Consider the following 24851-nt stretch of genomic DNA (forward strand, 5'->3'; position numbering starts at 1 on the left):
TGCGCAACGCAAAAGCACTGCTGCGTAGAATCCTAGAATGGTGAGGGGAGTGAAGTCACTACTCCATTCATGGGATTCGTTGGCTTTAATGGGGTCTCGAGGACGAAAGGGAGGACCGGAATCCCTTCCTGCGGGGAAAGGATCTGAAGTTGAAGGTCACACATCCCTTCGCGAAAATTACTTTGAACGCAATCGATGCTGGACAATGCATAGAAGGGATCACATACAAAATTTACGTTTTAATTCCAAAATACCGTCCATTTACTCAAAGTGACAAAGCAAAACGCTAGACAGTTTTAGCGAGTTTTATTTCAACGGTCTTTCAGCTTTTTAATATTATTTTATTTCAATAAAATGATAAAAAATTGGGAATGTATTGGACCCCTGTAAAAAATTTCATGAGTCAGTTCACAGTTTGACAGGAAATTTATGATCGATCGAACGCAATTTTTAGGCCATCTTAGTTATGCATTTATATAAAATTAATAGATAAGTCGTAAGGAAATTGTGAATTGATAAAATGAATATTTATATCTCCATTAATTAATTATATTATACGTCTCTTGAATAGATTGTTATTCAGGTGATTAAGACAATTGAGAATTCGCCGATATACACAATTCAACTCTCATCTTGTTAAATTAAATTTGATTCTTTTCATCACGTCCAATCGAAGAATAGATATAGAAAGTGAGCAAATATCGAAAATGGGAATTTTAAGAGAAATTTTTTTTTAATTTTTATGGAGATAATTATACTTTGTGTAAGATAATTATACTTTGTATATTTATATTAGTTACTATATATTTTACATCCTATATTTAAGAAAAACATAAAAAATTATTTTTCTTCTTAAAATACTATATTTAACTTCTCGCCCCACAAAACTAGTCATAAATGTGAAATGTCATAAATGTGCATTTCAAGCGTAAAATATAAAACGTCGACAGCATATTTTAGAACGCGTAAGACGTGCAAATAATCGATAAAAAATGGAAATAAAGAACTATGAATGAAAACGGAGGTCCGCTATGGAACATAAAACATACGAAGCACTGCAATTTCAAAACGTTAACGTCAGTGGCGTTTAGTGTTCACTCTGATGACGATTGGACTCGGCATGCATTTTGACCTCGGTGCATCGGTTTAAGATGTAGATCTTGACTGTTCATATCCGAAGATATCCCATTGCAGGAATGATGCGCAATAAGCATCCCTCCGTCTCTCCGTATGCCCTTTTCGCTTTCCTCGCAATGCGGGGAGAGATGCTTACATTATGCATTTTCATCGGGCGGACTCGTGTCGCTGTTTACCCACATACGCGCGCCGTATAATCGTCAACAAACCCTCGGGCAACCCTCTGCGACCAGCGGCCGTCCTCACCCCCCCCCCCTCTCTCTCTCTCTCTCTCTCTCTCTCTCTCTCTCTCTCTCTCTCTCTCTCCCTCCCTCTCTCCCTCCCTCTCTCTCTCTCCTCCCTCTTTCCTTCTCACTTTTCCTCCTCGTTCTCTCAATCCCTCCTTGGCTCGCTTAGATCCTCGATCCCTCTCTCTCTCTCTCTTCCTCTTCGTCTATTCTCCTCTACCTCGCGATTCACGTGACCGGGACAGTCTATTGATTCCTCGAGGGTAGTGCATGCGCCCTTGTGCACGCGATCTCTGCTGTCAAGGGGTTTATACACGATGGAGGGGATGAGTTTGGAGGAAGTCCCCGTAGAGGGGATGCTGACAAAAGTGGAAGCGGGGCGGTTGGGGAACATAGAATGTCGAGAAGGAGATAGGAGAGAAAGAGAAAGAAATAGCGATAGAAGCTGAACATAGTGATTTTTATGTATTTTTATGATGATGATATACCTTTATGATAGGGCGAGGTAAGTGGTTGTCGGAGTTGAAACGAAAAAATTGTGGGTATTATAAATAAAATCAGTAACGCACGACTCGCGACGGTTTAAATATGCGTTGTAAGTAGCTTTACGTATCATATTTCATTATATCACTTCGCTTTACTTTTTAGAATAGAACAATTGATTATTCATTCGCTTCTAAATAAAGTGTGAACTTTATGTTAATTGTAGAATCAGTCTGCGAAATTTTGAAAATCTCTTTTATTAAATGTGATATTGTCGCAATTGAATAATACTATTTTAAATCGTAAATACTATTTAAAGGATCCTCTGGATCCTCTTTTGTACATGCATATGTAATTATTCATGTTTTAAAAACTATTCACTAATTATCATCTTAAGTGTGAAAATTATGACTTAACTAATAACTTAATTTATTCTTCAAATTTATTTCTTTCTCCTAAAAAACAACGCATATATCAAAAGTTCTCAAACTTTCCTATATTTGAAGCATTTATCATTTTTCATACCTGCTATTTTATCTTTCTTGCTGTTTTAGCGATTCATATTCTCCATTAATATTTGTTCCATTATTTCTAAAATTTTTTAATCAATTTGGATTTTGTAATCCTCGGCCAATTTCTCTCTCTCTCTCTCTCTCTTTCTCTCGGGCTTTTTAACATCAGTAACGAATTAAGGAGGGTCCATTCGACGATCAAGTGCGAGTCCAAAAAATTCAATCGGATTCGGCGCGTACTCGACGGGAAATTCGAGAGTTCCCTCAATCCCCATTACCGACGGGGGGTGGCGGCGTGTTCAAGCGCTAGTGAGAGGCAGTCAGAGGGGTTGCGAGGAGGTGGATTGCGAGGAGGAGGGTTATGAGGAGGAGGGTGATGAAGGACGGCGGATGGAGAGAGAGAGAGAGAAAGAGAGGGTTACCGAGGATCGCGGCGGAGACTCAGTCTCATTTATGTGGCGTCTGTGTCGCGGTCAGCCTCTTCTTCTCTTCCGGTCGTCATGATTTCCCTCACCTCTCACATCATCAGGTACAATCAACACTCGATATAATTCGCGCGCGCGTTGCGCATTCTCCTCTCGAAACTGCATTTCGATCGAAACGCACTTTCGAGTCAGCACTCGCCTGCGAGAACGCTACCTTAGATTTGCGTCGTTGGTCGTTTAAGATTGGTTGTGCACGGGGGATGTTACAATGAGCAAGTTCAATATATACATATATCGATAAATAATACCGACTGTCAACGGAGCAAAAAAAATTTTTGTGAACTGGAGAGGTTGACAGTGAAACTTTCGTAAGATTTCGAGAAAATGCGTTCTCTACGCGCGGTGTGCAAAATGGTGAATTCGAAATGATAAATGGTAGTGTTTTTTTCTTGTTCGTCTCTTTTTATTGTCATTTCGCAATGCTTATGTGTCTTCGAACCATTTGCTACGAACTGTTTGAAAGTATTGTTGTCATCTAAAATATCGACTTTTTCACTTGGAGCACACTGCGTATGATGAAACGACGTTTTGTCGTTAATGTTTTATCGAATGACATTGAATTTGATAATTTCTATATTTTCATAGAAACTTTTATATTCTAAAATTAATCTACAATATAAAATTTTTCTAATAAATCAAACCTCTAGAACCAATGTTCTCAGAGCTTGTGGGAGGGGGTATTTTCTAGCTCTGTTTATCAGAGCACGATCGAGCGTCGCAGTTTCACGAAATTATCAATATCAATTAATTTTAATTATAATTGACCATTCTGCTTTTATCGAAATCGCGTATTTAATTTATTAATTTCATTTATGTTGAATACGATTAGTTCGGGCGAAAACTGATCTACCAGTACAAGCGGCAGTTTGATATCGACAACTGCGCAAAAAGCCAAAATTGGTGTTAAGTGCAGAAAAGCTACTGCAGCTATGCAAGCTACATAGATTTCAAAGCGGCTCACCTGCATCTAGTAGAACTTTCCGTTGTTTCATCAATATTGCAGATGGCACGATGAATAATGCAATGAATATATACGACATACATATTATTATAGAACGTAGAGCTGTGATCCGGGAGAAATTATTTGCTAATATTTACTTTTCAAAAATCGAGGATTTATAAACAGAGACGGCACAATCCGACGTTAATAAATCGAAGTGTCTGATGGCGTCGTTCTTGTGGTCGTGCCAAAAATAAATCAACCCGAAGGGATTCTCGAGAGATGACTAAGAAACTTTTCTTTATTCTGTTGCGTGTTTCGGTAATGGCAAAACGAATCGAGTGAAACGCGCGAGCGGAAGTAGTCGCGGATCGTTATATCGCATTTGTCGGTGCATCCAGATTGCGTCGTACGAAGCTATAAATGACCTCGATATAACGTCCGTTAACCCGGAATGAAAAAGGGGCTATAGAGGGTACCATCTAGAGACAGATTATGCGAAAGAATCTGTATACGTTTTATGCACTTGTTATATGAAAAGAGGTGAACGCTCTGCAGAGGGGAAATAGGTCTTTTTCATGTAAATATAAAGGCAAAAAAAAAGAGAAAAACGCGTCTTGGGCACGCGTGACATCGAACACGTCGTCGACCCGACGGAATTCGATTTCTTCCCAATGGTTACATAAAAACGTGCGGTTGTTGCTAAGCGCAACGTGCTCCCCTCCTCCCCCTCCCACCCTGTCCCAAGCGAGGCGCAGGTGCAAGGGTCATGGCACAATGAACTATAAAAACCAGAGGATTATTAGGAATAAACAGTGCGCAGGGGAAAATAGAATTATGAAATATATAAATGTAGAATCGTGTAAAAAATACCTCAATATATACGATAATGTGAACAAATGCGGGACACCAAGTTCATAATCGATATAGCTCTTTTCTTTGGCTTTCAGACCTTTTTTGAAATATCCATAACTTACAAGAGCTTCCTTAAATTCTTTTTTATTTTTTATGATGCGCAGAATCCGTCTGGTAAAGTGGCTCTTGCGGATTGCGGGCTTGAAACACTGGTTCTGAATTTGAAATGTGACGAACACAAGTCGTTTTTTTTCTTTATTCTCGCGTTTATTCCTTATTTTTTACTACTACTACTTCTATCTCGATATTTTTCGCAGGAAATGAAAACCGAGTACGAGGAGATGCTCGGCTGTATCTTGCGTCTTGCGGCTCCTCGCGACATTTCGGTGCATTCCGCTTGATCGGCACGTCATTAACCGGGAGAACGTCGGCTTTTCCGTCGTACGAAATTAAACGCTCATTCCATTTACCCTCGCGGGAAATATCGATCGCAGACACCCTACACGGGCATGCACCGCTGAGCTGATGCACGCACGATATCTCGCAAACGAACGAATCGATCGGTCGCACACGAATCTTTCCACTGTGATTTTCTATTGAGTGCATTAGGTCAGTGTTCTCGAACGGGTTTCTTTTTTGAAACGTCGGGAATATTTTATACATTATAAAAAAAATATTTACCGAAGATTAGTTTGTTTTTTTTGTTTTTTTTTTTTTTAAGATTGATTTTTCAATGATGATAATATTGTTAGAGAGTCTGATATTCCGTGTCTTAATGTCTAGATTTCTCAAAATTTATTGAGATTAATCTAGGTAGTTTCTATGCTTCTTATTTATCGATTCAATATGTGCCGTGCAAGCTGCTGACTAATTCAATTACTCGCGAAGACGTTGTCAATTTTCGCTGCGCCTTGGAATCAGAATCTTATTTGTCGAAGGAATTTTCTACTTAGCGTAAGCATGGAAACAACAGTCGCATTGTGCTGACATTGCATTGCTATTATGGCTGCAATATCGCTGAATTAAATAAATATTGTACACATTTGTGCACAATTCTTGCATCGAACAGTGCGGTCTGGTGCATGCAAAATTGAGAGAAGAATGACGTAACTCTTTCTATGTTTTTACACCAAATTTTTCCTGCAATTCACCGAACATATCATGATTATAAAATTCGTGGGCAACAGAGAGATTCACAAATTGCAGAATTCCATCAATTTTTAATGCCTTAAGATTTGATGTTGATGATTATTTAAATGAACATTAAATGGACTATTATATAACGCTGCTAAACTCATCAAGCGCATTTTCTGCGTAATTCACGAAAATTATATCTCGCTTTACATGTAACATGGCTGTCAAAATGTAAAATAGTTTAGTGAATCGCGCGAAAAAGCCAAGCTTTACGTAAATTTCATTTTCGATCGACTGTAAGCTGTGCGTGAAATCTCTTCATTCGACATTGTAGAAAAGGAAATAGAAAGATATATTATGATACGAATAATTTATTTGAAAAATGTAAGCAAATATTTTTCGAAAATTAAAAAAGTTGAAAATGAAATAGCTGTGGACATCAATTGAAAAATACTACTAGTTCAAGATTTCAGAAGAAAAAATGTTTCATATTTAAAATGTTATATTTTAATAATTACAACATTTTAATTAATAAATAATTTTATTAATAATTACACACACACACACACACACACACACACACACACACACATATACACATGACGGTTTATATATATATATATATATATATCATGTATTTTAATTAATATTTTTTAGACTTTTTAAATAAATTGTATTATTTAAGTCAATAGCATATTTTAATGAAATTACAATTTATAAGTATTAAACAAAAGCCTGTTTCGTCAAATTTGCTTTATTTGTATTAAACTGAAATATGGCGAATTTAAATTGAGTTGCATGAGATTCTCTGTTACGTAACACTTGCAAAAATAAACTAGTGTCTTGAAGATTGCATATAGATGTTATTAGGTTGCAAATGGACGAATATTAATTAACGGAATTAAATTCGAATACGAGCGTTAATTAATTTATAAGCTGTCGCGTGTAGTGAAAAGCCTGATATCCGCGATTAATTATATACTCTTCTGTTACAAAATGTATTAATGTCGATTCATCACCGTGTCTCTGCAAAATCGACAATCACTCGCGATTCTCATTTTGCAAATATTGATAAATCAATGTAAATTAAACAGAAGTTTGATTTATCTAGAAATTTTCTGCACATAAATATACTGATGATTATTTCATATCGTTAACATCATTTATAAATGTTTAAATATTTTTATTACCGGATTAATTAAAGCAAAAATTTACACATGTTTTTTTAAGCACCTTGCATTATTGCAGAAAACCATTTGCAGTTGCAAAATGTTAAATGCGTTTTTCAAATTTCTTCTTTTCTTTTTCTCTTTTTTTTCTATCAGTTGCGATATATATTTTTTAAACGTGGTCATAATCCATAGAGACTGAACGCTAAACGAATCAACGAATCGTAATCAAATTGACCGTGTTACGCGATCGGTTCAGAATTAGGTATGATCCTACGGCTTCCATGCGCACATACGAAGAATAAAGAGTCTAATTCTCATAGCTTATAATTCTCACAACATGCACCATATAAGCAGAATACTTATAAGTATTCAGTATATACAGTGACATCTTTGACGACAATACAAATACATATAAATTTATTTTATTATATTAAATAATTTTTTCTATCTTTTAAAAATGGACTTGTACGAGAAAAGTCATTCGATGAAACATTAAGCAATATTTGCTTTTATCGAAAATATTTAATTATCTATATGTATATATAGATTAATTATCTTTTTATGTTATCTTGTTATGTTTGTTAAACAATATATGCGTAATAGAATTACGCATACGCCACATATATCCCTGGCGCATGCAAAAATAGCGCGAAAGCTTCATATATGTAGAGAGATGGAAATCATTTTAAATATATATCACGCGTTAAGAGCTATTATTATATAGCATGTTATTATTATGATTAAACGGATTTATATCAAGTTATTAACGCACGGAAGAAATTAAATTTATGTCGGATCGAAAATCAAATCAGATAGTATTTCTCACACGAGCAAAAGATACTTTATTTTCCGTTTTAAGTACAGATATATTCATACACGTATAAAATATTTAGATTCACGTATCTAATCCAAAATAATATATTTCGAACACAGAAGTGAGTACTTATAGAATACCAGCACAGGTACCAGCGTTAATAATTGTGAGATGTCTCCTTCGCAATTAATGACGAATATAGAAAAAACCCTTTCTGTTTCCAGAGTGCAGCGGGTGCAGTAAGCGCCCGAGCAGGAGATACGTAGACCATGCCAGGGCCAGGGGCGGAGTGGTGACCTAGACCTCATCCCTCGGCTCCGACCCTCGATGCTTACGCTACGGCTGGTGTCGACTCACTTCCTGAAGCAGCCATAGGCAGTGCCCTTCGCCTTAGAGAAAGGGCTCGATGCGATGTGCCGTGATAGGGACATGAACCCAGAACTACTAGTCGAGTCGCACGATCTCCGCTCAACGGCGTCGTCGTCGCCGTCGCCGTCGTTGTCGTAAAAAAAAAAAAAGAACAAAAAGAAAACGAAAAATAAAAACAAAGGAAAGCACGGTCGTTCGAAATTTTCACGCGCACGCAAGAAGGACGCTTCTTCTTCGACGGCCCTTCTATCTCTCTCTCTCTGCGGCGGGAGTCCTTCCCGCCTCGGCACATATACATAAACACACATACATATATACCATACATATATACCATACGCACCCCCACTAGTCGTTCCTTGCCCTTCCAACCACAAAGAAGACAAACAAGAACGACTTTTCTTTTTGCGTTACTCCGAGATAAATTAAAATTCCCGACGAACGGAACGAGCTACTCTCAAGCGAGAAAGTGTGTATACGGTCTCGCGTTCGGTACTCGGTACTCGGTACTTGCGGTATTCGGTATAAATCCGTGATCCGGAACTGGCTGGAAGCTCGAAGGAGCACGATCCTAACCCGGAAGAGACGACCTTATCAGTACATACTCACGGTGACTCCAGACGAAGAGAAGAACGAAAGGAAGGAAGGAGGGAGGAGCAGGACGAGACAGCTGCCACGCTGAACTCGGTATACATCAACCTGTGGAGGGTCGCGAGAGAGTGCATTGTAAGTGTCCCTCTTTAATACTTTATATTAATTTATATATCTTTGAAAATGATAAATGTAATATGCTTGATAAAAGTAATATGAATTTTGTAGAATTATTATATATTTAATTAATAATATTTTTAACTGGTTGATTAATTAAAATTAATTTAAACTAATAAATGATGATGAATATAAACTAATGAAGTGAATGTATTTTTAATTAAATTAAATTTTATTATTAATCGTATTATTAATTATTAAAATATTAAAAATCTCTTTATGCGAAAATGAGAAATATTAATAGCAATTGTTGTACAAAAATATACTTTTTTATTATTAATTAAATTATCCCTAGAAAAATAAAGGAATATTCTCTGTAAAGTTGAAGTAGTTGCGCTTTAAAATTTCTCTTGTTCTTCATCAAAGAACTTTATATGAAGGTAGCGGCTTTCTGATGATAATAATTTAGCGCAGCGCAATTAAAAAATGATGCTGTGTAACAATTTTCTGATTTGCGTCACAAATTCGGCGTGACGATTAATGGATTAAAAGCCGCACATTTATGTTACGTACATACAAGAGTCTCGATATATTTGCCCTCTCAGTTACGTAATTCCGAAATTTTGGCACAATTTTGGTGCAAGTGCACATGAGTAATCTCGTTCGCGTGAAATTTTCCTGTCCGGGATCAGTCGCGAGCGAGCATCATCGGCGATCATTAACCGTCTCGTAATAACCCTTCGAAACTGCGCATCTTTCTCTCACGCAAAAAGGGATGACAAGGTAAATTGATCAACCACGATATCGGTTATCGGTGCAACGGTCGACGAGTTATTTTCGATAACGCGCTTTGTGTAGCTAGATGAAACTTACATCGCAGAAAAATGATCTGTCCGAGAGTTGGCGATTGCCAAGGACTTGTCCGTTTTCGATGAATATCTTCGATGAATGTCTTCTGACTTTACAAAATATAATACACACTTTGGAAGAATTTGCATACAATTTTAGCTTTTCGATCATGCATAATAATTAAAATAAAAGACGTAAATAAGCCGATTTTCAAATATAAAAAATATAGATATGTTTGAAAAAAATAGTTACCTAAGAATATTTAATGTATATTTTGTTACGGTGATGTTTGTTATGATGTTTGCCAATGTGTTTTATTTTTATCATAGTAAGGAATGTTGATAACGGAACGAGGACGACGACATTTACGACTTATCGATCTATGCGAGCGGAGCTTTTCCTGTGTTATGAAATACACGTTCCTTGTCACGCGCTGTTCATCGATCGCGCGCTTGCGAAAATATTGAAATTACCCCCGCGATTGTTCCGTCGATGTCGGTGCACTGACGTGCTGTGTTTCCCAGCATGATTGTGCAAATGACACGGCAGTTACCTCGCGTTAGGGTGATATGAAGCTTCCAAAGCTTCTTCCGTCAAAGGAGTGATTTTTTTTTTTCGTCATTTTTACAGTCCGTTTTTATTTGTAAAAAGATATTTACATCTATATAAATTTACATTTATCATCTTCCCAACGTCGCGAGCGTTAATACTGAATTTTCTGAAATGTTATGTCCTTTAGTTAGTTTACTAATTTTATAGTTTTTGAATTTTCTACGTAAAATTAGTCTTTTCTATTGTGTAAAATAGTTCAATTTTTATATCTAGGCAACTTTTCCGTTCGATGTCTCTTTTTTTATTAAACCGCGATCGTGGATTTTACTTGGAGACAAGAATGATGATATCGAATGACGAACCTTTGAATGGCAGTTGTTTTGCTATCGCATATTGTAACTTATCACAAGTTTGCTTGTCGCTTTTGTCAGTGCGGCAGCGGGTCGCGGTGCAGACAAAGTGGGATGAGACGCCCTCAGCAAGAACATCTCCATCATCATCACCACCACCATCATCATCATCATCATGGATCCTCAACAAGCCCTACGTGCTCTCGACAAACACACGATAAGGTAAGCATCCTTATGGCATTTATTGCAATTCTATATTTAACACGAAGTATCATAACTCTGTGTTCCACGATTTTGCTGCAAGTGTCAGTCGCTTTAATAATTGCATCTGACGTTTAAGAAATTACAAATCTATATATACTTCCGTACATATGTATTTTGCGAGTTGTATAGTTTTTAATACAATTAATAACGACAGGTAATTTCTTATTTGATATACTTGCGTTTTTCGGCCTTCAAGTTCTGTGGTGCTTTTTTTACGTTTATTAATTTATAATGCTCAGAAGAACTGTTGCGTGAAGTTTGTATTTCGCTGCCTTAATGAATAGACAATAGCATGACAGTTCTCGTTCTATATTCGAGATATGGCTATAGAAACCTTCTGGTTTTTTTTTTACTGCGAGCAAGAACTCGCAGTAAAAAAAAACATAATGAGTCTATATCTATTCGTTACTTTGTCAATGTTTTGCCTCTTCAATAGTTAGCGGACGTTTGTCGATTACCTTTATTCGTTTCTTATTATTTTATTAATTATTTATACAACTTCTGTCATGCGAATGTCGGAAATATCAATTATCGTTTGATATTCGACGTAAAACCTACAGAGTAAATGTAAAACGTACGCTGTTTAAATAAGTCGTGAAAGATAAATATGAAAAGTAAAATATTATCGGATGGGAAATAGAACGAGAAAAAGAGAAAGAGGGCTATAATATAATTAAATTTCACTTGAAAGAAATTTAATTTCATCGATTTTATTTAACCGATATAACAACCGAAGTTGTATATTATCTTTAATTATTAAATCTTGTATAATTATGAATAATATACAATATAATTATATTGTAATTAAATAATAATTACATATATCATTAATAACGATACATATAACAAATAATAAGAGATAATTAGTAGGAATATTCCTCTCGTCATAAGCTTTTTACACATTACATGTATATCATTACATGTATATCTTTATTAATAATTTATTTTGCAATTTATTTTTAAGAATATTTTTTTCAGCATTTTCGATACATCGATATTTAATAATATTTTAACGTTTATATATATATATATATATAACCATTACGATTATTCGGATATAATTCACGTATTTCGCCATGTTTAAATTTCAAATGTGTGTTTTTTAACTGTTTTTTAACTAGTACTCGAAATACGCAAAACCTTAGGCGGCCACGTTCCTCGCGTTTCAGGACGAATCTCGTCTTGCTCGCGTAAAGCGCGTCCTGGCGGGTTCGCTGTTAGGCCGCGGTGCTGGTTCCAGCAGGATCTTCGGCACCCGGCTGGAGCTGGTCGAGTCGTATCTCGACACGGGTGTACCATACGTGGTGCATCGGTTATGCAGCTACATCGAGGTGCACGGCTTTCAGAGCGCGGCGGTGTTCCGCCTATCGGGCGGCAGCCCCCGGCTGGCAGAGCGGCTGAGGGCGGCCTTCGAGCGGCGGGGCGACGCCGATTTGGAGGCTGCCGGTTGTCCGCCGACTGCTGCGACCCTCCTCCGCCAATATCTGAAGGAATTGCCGCAGCCGGTCGTACCATCCACCCTCGTCGGCAGACTGCTCAATATTCACGCCCGTGAGAATTCATAATTCTATCAATTTTTCAAAATAATTTAGGATTTCATCTGAAGACGAGATGCGGGTCGTTAGTTGCAGAATACCTAAATGTCATTTAAAAATGTAATTTTAGTTTACTATTTAAAGATCTAAATTAATATTATGATATTAGAAAGAGACTTTGCTGTATACTATAAAAATGTATATATGAATGGCATTTCTTAATTATAATTATAATTATTTTTAAATTTACATATATAATAAATTCAATAAGCTTTGTTTCCGCCATCAATTATTAAGCATCAAGATCCAGCGATGACTGTAAAAATATCGATCTTATATATTTCTAATGTGAAATTCTTTATTGGTCTAAATATTTGTCTACATAAAGTTACCGCATATTTTATTTGGATCATTCTTACGCTTTTGAAATAAATTGTATTATAATTGTAAAAAATAATATGTTTGTCACAGAGAATTACACAAACGATCACGAATCATGGATCACCTCGACGAAGGAACTGCTGTCGACGTTGCCATCCTCGCACTATCGTCTGCTTGGCTATCTGACAATTTATCTTAGCCGATATGAGGCACGACACGGACGCAGCGCCGGAGTCTGCGGTGTTTTCGCGCCCGTCATTTTGCCGCATGTGCCGCCCGCGACCACCCTCCTACGAGACATCCTTGCCGAAGCGCTCGTGTTGTTCCCCGACTGGTGAGTGACATATAATGATTCTCTATGATGACTCGAACAGTCTCGTAAAATAATGTAGGAAACTCACGCGAGGATCTTGCGTAATTCCGCCGGCGGCGGAAACGAGCGTCTATTTGCGTCTATTCTGTCTCATTCATTTCAATCATTTGCATTTCCTATTTTAGAACCATTAGACCGTACTCGGTTTCACAAATATGGATAGATAGCTTTTCAGATAAGTCACGAAAGAGTTTACGATCGATGTACGTTACAAAAGAATTATAAAATTTTTTAATAAATCTTTGGAGAAAAATAGAATTAAATACAAAAATTTTTTTATAATTCACAATTTTTTAAAGATATGAATGACATTTGTATTTTCTTGTAAAGTTTATTATTTTCCGATTAAACCTTTTGAAAGATTTATTGAAAAAGCTTCGTATTGATGCGGGAGGATAATCAAAGAACATGGATAATTTGTGCATGAGAAAAAGATCACAATGCAAAACATAGTGATGTTTATTTGCTGTCAAATTGCTAATTTCGCGGGCATTCTAGAAAAACATTGTTGGCGCGAAATCACGGTAAATTACGACTAAACTATGCTTGCATGCCTAACTTTATGGACTGTTCATGCACTATTGAACAACGTGTTAACCAATCCTTCGATCGATTGTTCGTGTCTTTTTTGTCTTTTTTGCAAATAAAACAATGAGATCTATTAACGCAAACTTTTATATGACTTTTTATCTTTATTCAATAAAACTAAACTGTTTGATTATAGAAGAGCATCGGAATAAAATAAACGCATAACAATAAAATATATCGTTATGAATCAACTATTCGTGCTCAAATATCAGCTTGCTCATAAAATGAGTAGTTTTTTATTCTTTTTATCAAAAAATTCTCTGAAACTGAAATAAAAATGATACACAGTTTGAAATAAATTTATTACAATATATAGTATCAGGCACGTTCTCTACAGTCTTTCACTCTCTTCAAGAGAATCGCCGCGGTTTACGGTTACCCAACATTCACCTGAGTCGAATAAATCGGCCAAAGTACAATGACTCTGTTTACTAATCTGAAAATCCGATCTGGTTGCCGCGTCGTGTAACTGCGCTGTGAATTACGCAAGAGTAATGCATTTGAATACCGTCGGATCACCGACAGTACTGCAAGATAAATTATAAAGCACCGCACGGCGGAAAGCGCGTTGAGCTTGTCGCGTAGCTTGTTTAACGTTCGTATTTCGATTTTCTTCTACAGTCTTCTCTTACGAGATCGTTCGCATTTCCAGTCGTTCTCTTTTGTCGACGGGAGATCTATATTATCTCGATAAACTGTTCCTCTCGTTGAAATCACAGACGAAGCGGAATTTCCGCGGGTGTCTGCCCCTCGACAGTCGACCGTCTAATTGGACTCTTCTACTTATACTCGAGTGAATCTTTCCCTTGATTGTGAGGGTCCGGACTCGACAGTTGGTTATTATTTTCTAACCCGCGAGGCACTCTTCGTTCGTTCCTTCACCACGATTGCGCCTCGACTGCTTGGACAAGTCTCGATGAAGAGATCGAGTGCACTCTCAGTTTCATCTTTTCCGTATTCTCAATAGACGTGGATCAAAAGTAGAGGAGAAAAAAAAAAATCAATGGTTGCCGTTACATTGAAATTCATACAACTTAAGCTAGATTATATCATAACATTCTATATTTCCCGATGCACATTTTTCTTTCCCCGAAAATGCATTTCTCATCATTAAATGGAAAAATAATTATGACGGTAGATTTTAAATGAATTAAAAGAGAGGTATCTATAAATAGATTAGATAGATAATGTTATTGCGTTGTGTCTCGTACGTTGGATCGATAGATTCAGTGCGACGTATGCGAGAGGAACACTCCGTGTTTCTCGCGTGCATATGAAGAGCTTCTCTCCCGGTTCCACGTACAAGCGGGTACGGTTTCATCGCGCGTAAAAGCTACCGAATCACGCAAGGAGCATGCTAAGCCGCGTCGATGATCGATTCAGATCACGTGGAAAGCGATATGAATGTGGAAGGCCGGATACGAATGGGCATCCAAAGTCATTCGCGTACAGAATTATTATTCACGTACGTTTCTAACGCTCGATCTCTCCTTCCGTTTCCACGACTAATTAACGACGTACGAAACGTAATCATTTTTATAACTAAAAGTGAATATATAAGCAAATAAAAATGGCAAACGTATACATTTTTTAACGCCGGTTTTTACCTGCGCATATCAAAACGCGGACGCAACATTTAAATTTCCCGTCGTTTCATTTGAATTCAACGCACAAGCTATTTCGGCGAAAATTAAATGTATACTATGTCGGCCGGAGCTATTTTTGCGCCCGAAAACGTGTCTATTTTTTTTTTCATTTTGTGCACTGGCGAGTTTAATAAATAGAAGAGTCACGCACGGTATTTGTGCAAATTGCTGGCGTTGTATTATGAACGTAGGCGTGCAGTTTACGCCCGCCTACGCCTTACGGTTCGAACATCCGCGACCTTTCTCGCGATTAATTTCGCCGTTATGCCGCGTCATTGAGATATTGAGTTGGTACACGCTCGGCTATTGATAAAAATTCGTGGTCCTTGGCCTTGTCGCGAAATCGCATGTACTTGAATGTACATTTCCTCTCCTCCCACACGGCAGCGATTTCTAAAGAATATCGTTTCTTACCAGCATTAATTCAAATAAATAGCCGCACTCGCCTTTTTGCTACACGTTTCATTGCGTTTTCTCGAAAAGAACTTTTACCTCGTGATAATGAGGTCTCCGCTATTTGCAATGTAAATACGTTTCAAAAGTTGACATTAAAAGTTAATGAATGTACATGCATAATATTTAGCCCTTGATAAGTGTATTTACTGACATAATATTAAATAATATTGAGATTACTAGATATATTATATTGATATAATTATAATTGACAATTATTGATTTTTAATAACTATATCAAGAAATTTATGATTTATTATCCGTGTTTGCTAGTCTCAGAAAATTAAAAAAAAATATATCTTTTAAGCAAATTAGATACAGAAGGTTTCTGTTATATTTTTAATAACTTTATTTATCCATGATTGTATCTATGATGCGTCATCAAATACTTTTTTTATTTTTCTTAATATATCAATTATAACTTTCTATGCATTTTATTAAAAATATCAAGAACAACGTAAAATTTCTTGCTGGATATTAATAAGCGTCTTCGTAAAAAAGTTCTTAAAATAAAGGCACGATATAAGCGGTTTAATACCGTAGATAGGTAAGTTTGTATTAAAGCGTTTCGTAGTCGATGTCGATCCTTTGCCTGAACATTCACTTTATGTTCTTACTTTCAATTAGTATCCTATTTCCCATAATAGTGGTATCTCGCAGACAAACTTCCGTTTTATTAAAAGCGTAAATATACACTTTTAGAATAACAATTTTAAAAATAACGGAATTATTTCAATTTATGCTAATTTATATGTCAGATAAAAATCGAAATATAAATATCATTTAAAAATTATATATAATTAGATTTATGACAGATTCAAATAGATAGATATAATACAAATTATAAGTAATAATATGTAGTAATTATTCGTGTATGATATACATTCCTTGTATTCATATCGTACTCATTTTTTTCATCTAACATAATACATACCTAACATCTAGTTTTTATCAAGTAATATGCAGTATTGATAATAATATTCAACTTTTTGCACTTAAGTCGCGCATTTAGAATCTAAATTCTCTATAGTTAGATGAAACTGTAAGCGAGCGATTAATCTTAGCACGTGAAATACCTAAGCGTATCGCGCGGGAGAAAAAAGATCGCTTTTCTCACGTGAATGGCACGTGACGGCCACTAAAGCGTGATGTGATAATCGTTTTTAAGAGAGGACGGTGCTTTTTTTTCCCCGAAAAAAAATCAGCATCCAAGATTGATCGTGCTTCCCGAGACTATGATCACGATCACGCGAGATTGGCGAACTGTATCGTGCTTTACCAGACACAATAAACGTGACACACACATGGAACAACGTTCTAATTGTGTAATTCAAGGAATCGTTGGTCGCGTTCTGCGGTCAATCGGTTATTAGCTTTACTAATGACTCACAAAGAGCTATTATTATATCGCTGATGAATGTTATTGTTATAGTATCGATTAATTTCAATGACTGAAAATTTTAAATTATTCGAGTAATATATTGAAAATTATATAAATCAAAATTATAGAAAGCAGGTTCTGCAGAAAAGATGAAAATAAATTTACTTATTGTATTGTATTGTACAAGTATAGATGGGCAACGAATAATGATATTATTGAATTTTTATTATAATATATACGTATAAATTAAATCTGAAAACTTAACACAAATGGAATAACGTTGAATTGTTTTTTTTTTTTTTTAAACAATTGCGATAAGGGAATTACACAAAAGCTACGTAACTAATTTTGCTCGCGCGTGAAATATTTCATTACTCACACTCGCATGAATTATGCTAAGTTTAACTAATTAAATAGATTAGAACACTTTTATGCCCCATTCATGTATTAACAATCAAAAACAAGAAATATTTTAATAATAATAATAATAATAATAATAATAATATAAGGCTGAATGAAGGCTGAAAAATTTTATCTAAACTAAATTGCTTGACGGAGACGGCGATGATAAAGCGAACCCGCCGGTATGGAAAGAAGTCCGGGAGAGAAAGAGAGGTATGAGATGTTGCGCATTCTCGATCGATGGAGACCTCGTTTTGGGGTATTGGCTTAAGGTAATCGGTGTTATGCACGGTCATGCGTTTCCATAGATCTTGCGTCATCGCCGCCGACACCGCCGACGCCGGTACGAGCAGCGTCCATGAATAGTGCATCGCGTGCATGAATATTTCACGCCGCCTTTGCCATGTGCGCTTGGTCTCCGTCCAAAAATCTCTTCGACTCTTTCGAAAAACGGTTGGCGCGTTATATAAAGCTCCAATTAACTACGACTTGCAAGCGCATACGTAAAAGCCGATCGCGAAATGACATTATGTTACAGCGATCTTAATCCGCATTACGCTTCGCGAAATTCGCTTTTTTATTCAAAGCGTTGAAAGCAATTGAAAGATTTAAGAGCGTGTTCACTTGAAGGTACAGAAAGCTGGGATAAGAACGTATAACAATAACGAAAAAAATCTTAACAGCTTTATAGAATTTAACATTTAAATGGATCCTGGTTCGTTTCAAGTTTAAAAGACATTCAGTTTTTACATCCAGCGATATTGGAATGAATTTTTTGAAAATAAAAATTCTCGTTGTTTTAAAGCTCTGCAAATGACAGAAGCGCTGCTACAGCCTTAAACCGGTTGGAACAGGTTCTTTCAATGAGAGACTCATCTGATAAAAGGTGAGTCTCTCATTGAACCTGATAAAGGCTTTTGCCTGGCGGAGTTTCTTCTGGAAATTTACAGGAAATTTAATATATGCAAGCACAATCAAGTTTGTGGATATAGCGTGAATATTCTATAGCACGATGGGCAGTTCCGTATACGCTTTATCTATCTCAGTCAATTGCTTTGAACGAGCTCCAAAACCGTTCCCTCAATCGCATCTAATCGATACGCAATACGCATTGATTATACACCCGATGCAATATGAATACATTGTTTGTATCTCGATCGACAGCGAGACAACGAGACCAATCGAATATCTCGACGGTAAACTAGTGCCGTTAATAATTCGGAGCTGTACAAAACGCAATTTTAATCACAATTGCGCATTTAAAACGTTTTTTTAATATCTAAGTAAATAATATAAGACCTATAGAATTCTTAATAATTATTGATTTATTTTTTATTGATTATAAACGGAGAATTTATTATATTTCCATGAAAAATGAAAGCAAAAACCTACATTACATAAATATATATAAGTTCCAGACAAAATGATAAATGTTGATCTTTGAGAAAAATTACATATCCGGGAATTTGTAGATCATATTTGTTATTGTCATTTCATTAATCAAGCCAATCCTAATTTATTAATTTGTCATTCTTAATTGATGTCATAGCATGCGTATTATTAGTACGGTACGATATAAATCGCCGTCGAACATTGCGATTGCACGTGTTCGTTCGCAACGGAAGACATGCAATTATATTCCGTTCACGTGTTGTCCAAGTGACCTCCTATTTGCTAGTGTTGTTGTCCCTGGCATGCCATTTAAAAATGGATCCAAAGATATTGGCAACTTTTTCAATCTTAGTTTGTAGCATAGTAATATAAAAGTTGTATATCTCTTACAAGGAATTCTCGATAATTTATTTCATGAATTGTCATTTTGTATCTTTCGATTATTTTTATAACTGTTTATATAATTTTTTCCTCAAAGTTAGATATATGAAAACAGATACGAAGATTTTTAATATTAAAAATTGAAGAAATATATTTATGTGAGAATAAAAATATAGTAACAAAAATAACATATTTGTATGTTAATTTAGTAGAACTCCATTTTTTAAAAATTAACTTGAAAATATATGGCAAAAATATACATATTGCTGTTATAAAAAAATTTTATCAATTTGATTGAGTTCTCTTTTTCTCGAAATTTCGCGCATAAACAAAATGATTATTAAAAAACTCCAAGATTAATCTTCGGCACGTGTAAGCAATTACAGAAAAAATCAATATGCAATTCTTTAAAACGCTATGCAATATATCAGAAATCAGAATTTATTAAGAAAATATCCATAGATTTGTTACATTCATAAATCTTTTCAGACAAATCTTTGAAGGCCTCTTTGTTTTCATTTCTCGCCATTGCGTCATGTACTTAACTAGTACTTAACATGTACTTATCTAAAAATTTATAGTGAAATATAGAGAGCGGATCAAATTTTCATCCCGTTGGCGCAGTGCAGTCTAGATAAGGATCGACTAAAGCAAATATTACAATATCTTTCTGTTATTACGCGATAAGATAAGAAGAAAATTATGCGTAGGTAATTTCATATACATATTTTCGACGAATTGTGGGGTTATCGCAGATAGTAAAAGCGCTTTGGGGGGTCTTTTACGCTTCCCCGATGAAAATATATAATTTTTTTTTATTAAAACCTGCTTGTATCCAATTTATATATTGTATCCAATAATTATGAACAAAGGACAGCAAGCATTAGTAATCGCATTAATTATCTTGTCCGTGAGAATTGCGGCGCGTCTTATTACGCGCGTGCAATCGTGTGAACGGAACATAATGCACTTGGATTCCTCTCTGAACCGATTCGACCAGTAACAATGCCGCGACACGCGATACATCGGGATCGGATAAACTCGCCGATTAATCGGAAGCCACGGATCGATTAAACGCATCGTTGATCAGACGTCAAAATAATGAGCTCGTCGACACGCGATATTACGAATTTTCCGTGCGTCACTCATGGCAATCGTCGATTACTTAAAGCGGATATGACAAACGACTTGTTTGTTAATCTTGTAAAATTACAGTAATTCTCAGGGATAAGTTAAGAATAACCAAAATATACGTTTGCCATATAAGAAATGAAAATGTCCAACTAAAATTGAAATCCGTGTGAAATAAAAATAAAATTATGCCGCTATTATTTGCCACATAATTTTTGATATGCGTAATATTTTTTTAAGGAAATTGTTAAACACTAAAATAAAAATCTACATTTTAAATAAAATTTTTTTGATTGAGAAATTTAAATAATTTAAATTTAATATTGAAAATATATAATCATTATTTGTTAAATATTAAAATATGAATACAAATATTGATAAAAAGAGCCTAATGATTTTTTTTTTGTATCAGCATGTTAAGGCTATTATTATCGACAGCGTTGATAACGGAATTATTTAAATAGAATTATAACCTTATAAAAAAACCTTTTATCTCCTGCTTTTAAAAATATTTTTCTTCCCCATTGCAATTGTGATGTTGTTTTTATTCGCAGAATATTCGTTTATTATATGATAACGCATTCCAAGAATTATCGATGAGATTTATTTTTAATGTATGCAAGTTGCAAAGTTGCAAAGTGTGATAATCTCATAAGTATAATAAACAGTTAATAAGCGTATCGACCAGACGATACTAATAATAAACTTTTCTACACGCAAGAAAGTTTTGCGAGTTTTGCGCCTACTCGTGATATCAGATCTAATCTAATTGCGTATCTAATCTATGCGTATCTAAAAATTTAATACGGCATGTTTATCGATCTTACGTAATAGCTAGATACGCACGAGCGCTGGTTATAACAAAAATACACTGTGATTCTGTCAGTCCATTCCAAATATTTTCTTATTGAGAGTCCTTTTTAAGATTTTCCCTAGAAATCTGGAAAAGGGAAAAAAAATACCAGATCAAGAGTAAACGATTATTTTAAAATATTTTGATTGTGTAAGATATTAATATTTTTTTTTTTTCGCGAAAAATGTAAAAATTTCAATCGATTGCAAGCCAGAAACTATGTGACCCCGGCGTGATGCTAGGATTACCCTCGCATAGAGAGAACTGCGCAGTTTTCCTCGCTGTGAGGAGATTCGACCGGAATCTCTCTCTTTCTCGCACGCGACATCGTGAATATGATCCTGGCAGCGGACCAGGACTTCATTTTAAGCATCGACGGTCTCCGGCCACATTCCACGCCATAATTCCGTAGCGGCTCCGCCACAAAGGGACGCGGCGTCTTCCTATTCTGCTATCATGGTCAGGTATTCTCTTGAAAGAATTTTTTTTACATTTTATTTTGTCTCGAAAATAGGCGTCCCCCTCGCACTTATTCTTCTTATATGAAAAGACGAATGACAGAAGTTAAACATTTAAACTGCTCAATTACTGCTCATTAAATTTGTGTAAATACGTGAATTAACTCTGGTTATACAACTCAGTGATATCTGTGGAGATATTGATAAAAATTTGAACGTTTTTTTATATTATCTTTCAGAAAAAAACAGAATATTATACCTAGGTCGTCCATAAAAACGTAAAAAGAGAATTAATTAATTTTGAAGCAATTGTTAATGAATGACATTTAATTTGGATTTTAATTCGCGGATTTATAAAATTTATACATGGTATTTCGAATGGGTTGATCTTGAATTAGAATTTTATTTTTATGTTCAAAAAAGAAGATTTAACGATCTTGTCTTGTAAACTACCAACGTGGTATTGATATAAAAAGTCAAATGTCGATCGTATAATGTTGGGATATTTCATGTTTTTGACGTAGGTGCGAATCTATCGGACTCGTGATGGCCGCCGTGAATTAGATGATCGTGTAAACTCCGATAGAAATAGCTCCTGCTGTCCGGAAATAGAGCGTAATTTGCAGAATCGAGATGTTGATTCTATGTTGACGCGAATCGATAAGATCGATAAGTTGCCGCTGATATGAAGGAAAATAAAACGCGAGACACGCAGACAGAAAGCCACGAAACCTTCACCTGCGAAACTGCTCCTTTCCGGTTTTGACGAGCTGAAAACAAGTATGTGTCACCTTGTTAACGTGACATTTTATGATATGCATGTTTCGTCTTCTCATCACAGAACCCGAAATATCTGATTCTCACCGAATATAGTGCAAGTAATAAGATGTGCACCCGTCTTAAAATGTTGACAGTAAAATTTTCACGGTTTCGCACATTTCTCACATTATTCGGAGGTGCTTCAAGCGAAATCATTTGTGCAAAATACGAAAAAGCCGCCGAGAGATTATCAAGCATTATATTAAAATTTTATATATATCTTTACTACTCTTTTTTTTTCAAATATTGTTATTCAATCAAATATTATTGTTATGTACATTTTATAGATTACTTTTCGTACATATTTTATATACTTCGACAACATTCGGATCCTTCTTTTCATAAAAACCTTCTTCGTATTTTCACATCTCTTGAGAATACGCGTCCTCGAAACTCGTAACATTCAATATAAAAATGTTTGATTCTATAAATAAAAAACACAGATATTCCATTAAAGAGAAATGAAACATACAAAATTGAAAATCTCAAGAGGATTAAAGAGGGAGCAGTTTTGAGCAATTTTTGCTCGGTTCGATTCGCCATTGAATGATAGACGTGAGATAAATTACCTTACGGAAAGAGAAAAAAAAAAATGTAAGAGTACGTCTCATAAAGAAAAAGAGCGTACAGTCGATTTGCTGATTCGCAAGGAAATTATCCGGAAAAGTAATCTTTGATAAGGCTACATTTTTGGGAATGTGCACAAATATTTTCATTACACGATCGTTAATCGCAAGGTTATCACGCGTAGTATATCACGGTGGCATTAATTCCATCATTCAGTACGCGTCTTGCAATTTATCGAACAGAATGATAACGTTTTTTATGTCTCGCGGTCGTGGCCTAATCAGTCGTCCATGTCGACATTTTCGAAGAAAAATATATTGTAACGTTAAAATAGACTGCGAGTCTAGTCTAAATGCGAGTCTAATTATAGTAACGCGAATGATTATCATTGTTATTCAGCGGATTTTTACAAAGTCTATCAATCGATGGTAATTTCGATAACAAACATCGTCTTGGGCAAAATCTATAAGTGATAGACGAGAGGTGAGTTAATAATAATAGACGACTTAACGGAAGCTCGTCCTGTCAAATTAGCCGTTATTATCTCGAGCTTTGAGGGTGGAATTAAAATATTCAAGTTTTTGAAGTACGATAATTCTGAAGTAAAATGTATATTATAATTATCTTATGTATATAATTACATATATGCCAAACTGAATGTGTTACGTATCTTATTACACATTTGCTACTTGTTTATAATAGATTTTTGCAATATATTGGAGCGCAGGTTACTCCAAATTGAGCCCTGACCTCTTCTGAACTCTCAAACGTGTAGAATTTTTTTCAGAGTGTGAAGTTTTTTTCGGAACATATATCTGAAATTGAATTCTTTTGTCCTGCTTAAAAATTAATATCTTATCCCCGGTTCACCGGCTCACAACCGGTGCTGGTACCTAGGGCGAAACTTCATTTTATAACTTGAAACTGTTACGTTGTAACAGGTTTTGAAATGAATATTATTTTCGATTCCTCAACGTCATTTATATCACCGCACCGTTTAAAATAGAGGCATAAATTATTCATCCGGAATTTGATGGATATTAATTTCCATTTAAAAAGCACCGATATTCCGATTGTGTCATTTCGATATCGAAATTTCTTGGTCTGATGCGGAATCCAAAATTCATTCAACTCGTCTGCGTTTATTTTCGCACGAAAGATTACCGGAAAGCGACGATGAAACATTATTGTCGTGGACGTGTTACATCGTCAAGCAAGTCAATAAAATGGACCTGCTGCCAATTGTTCTCTTCTCTCTCGCATCCGCGTGTCTTAGGCGTGTTCTCCGTTTCATGGACGGATGAATCACAATGAACTCATACGTACACACTCTTGTCGACCTTGAATACGCGCCTACTCCCCCCCCCCCCTCGTTTACCCTGAATTGGATGATGATGTGTTTCGCGAAAGTAAAAAGTTCTCACCTTCGCCCCTGGTCCGGCCGTAGGAAAATTCCAACCGGATCGCTACGAGTATACGAGGTGTCTCGAAACTATCGTCTCGATATTAGAAAGTACAAATAGAAAATATGGATATTGATAGATATTCAATAGAGATAACTTAACAATAAAAATTGAAATAGATTTTTATTTTGAAGATCGTTTTTAATTTATTACTTTAATTTCTAATTTCTAATTTTATAT

General features: G+C 35.6%; 1 protein-coding gene across 4 annotated transcripts in view; it reads left to right on the forward strand.

Annotated features, from left to right (window-relative positions):
* The window catches only part of LOC105425197 (protein FAM13B), a 47343-nt gene that overhangs the window by 3397 nt on the left and 19095 nt on the right, over positions 1–24851 (forward strand). The window contains exons 1-5 of one of the 4 annotated variants that reach the window (XM_025217788.2): positions 2730–2888; positions 7984–8851; positions 10666–10806; positions 12018–12399; positions 12855–13098. In XM_025217788.2, the coding sequence (XP_025073573.2) occupies positions 10699–10806; positions 12018–12399; positions 12855–13098 (734 nt within the window). In that variant the 5' untranslated portion in view covers positions 2730–2888; positions 7984–8851; positions 10666–10698. Of the gene's footprint in view, positions 1–2729; positions 2889–7983; positions 8852–9208; positions 9617–10665; positions 10807–12017; positions 12400–12854; positions 13099–24851 lie in introns of those variants that run through there. The other 3 variants (XM_089073940.1, XM_089073928.1, XM_011635858.3) reach the window with 3 other exon arrangements.

Source organism: Pogonomyrmex barbatus, unplaced genomic scaffold, assembly GCF_055798465.1.
Source record: "Pogonomyrmex barbatus isolate J1 unplaced genomic scaffold, ASM5579846v1 scaffold1, whole genome shotgun sequence".
Classification (NCBI taxonomy): Eukaryota; Metazoa; Arthropoda; class Insecta; order Hymenoptera; family Formicidae; genus Pogonomyrmex; species Pogonomyrmex barbatus.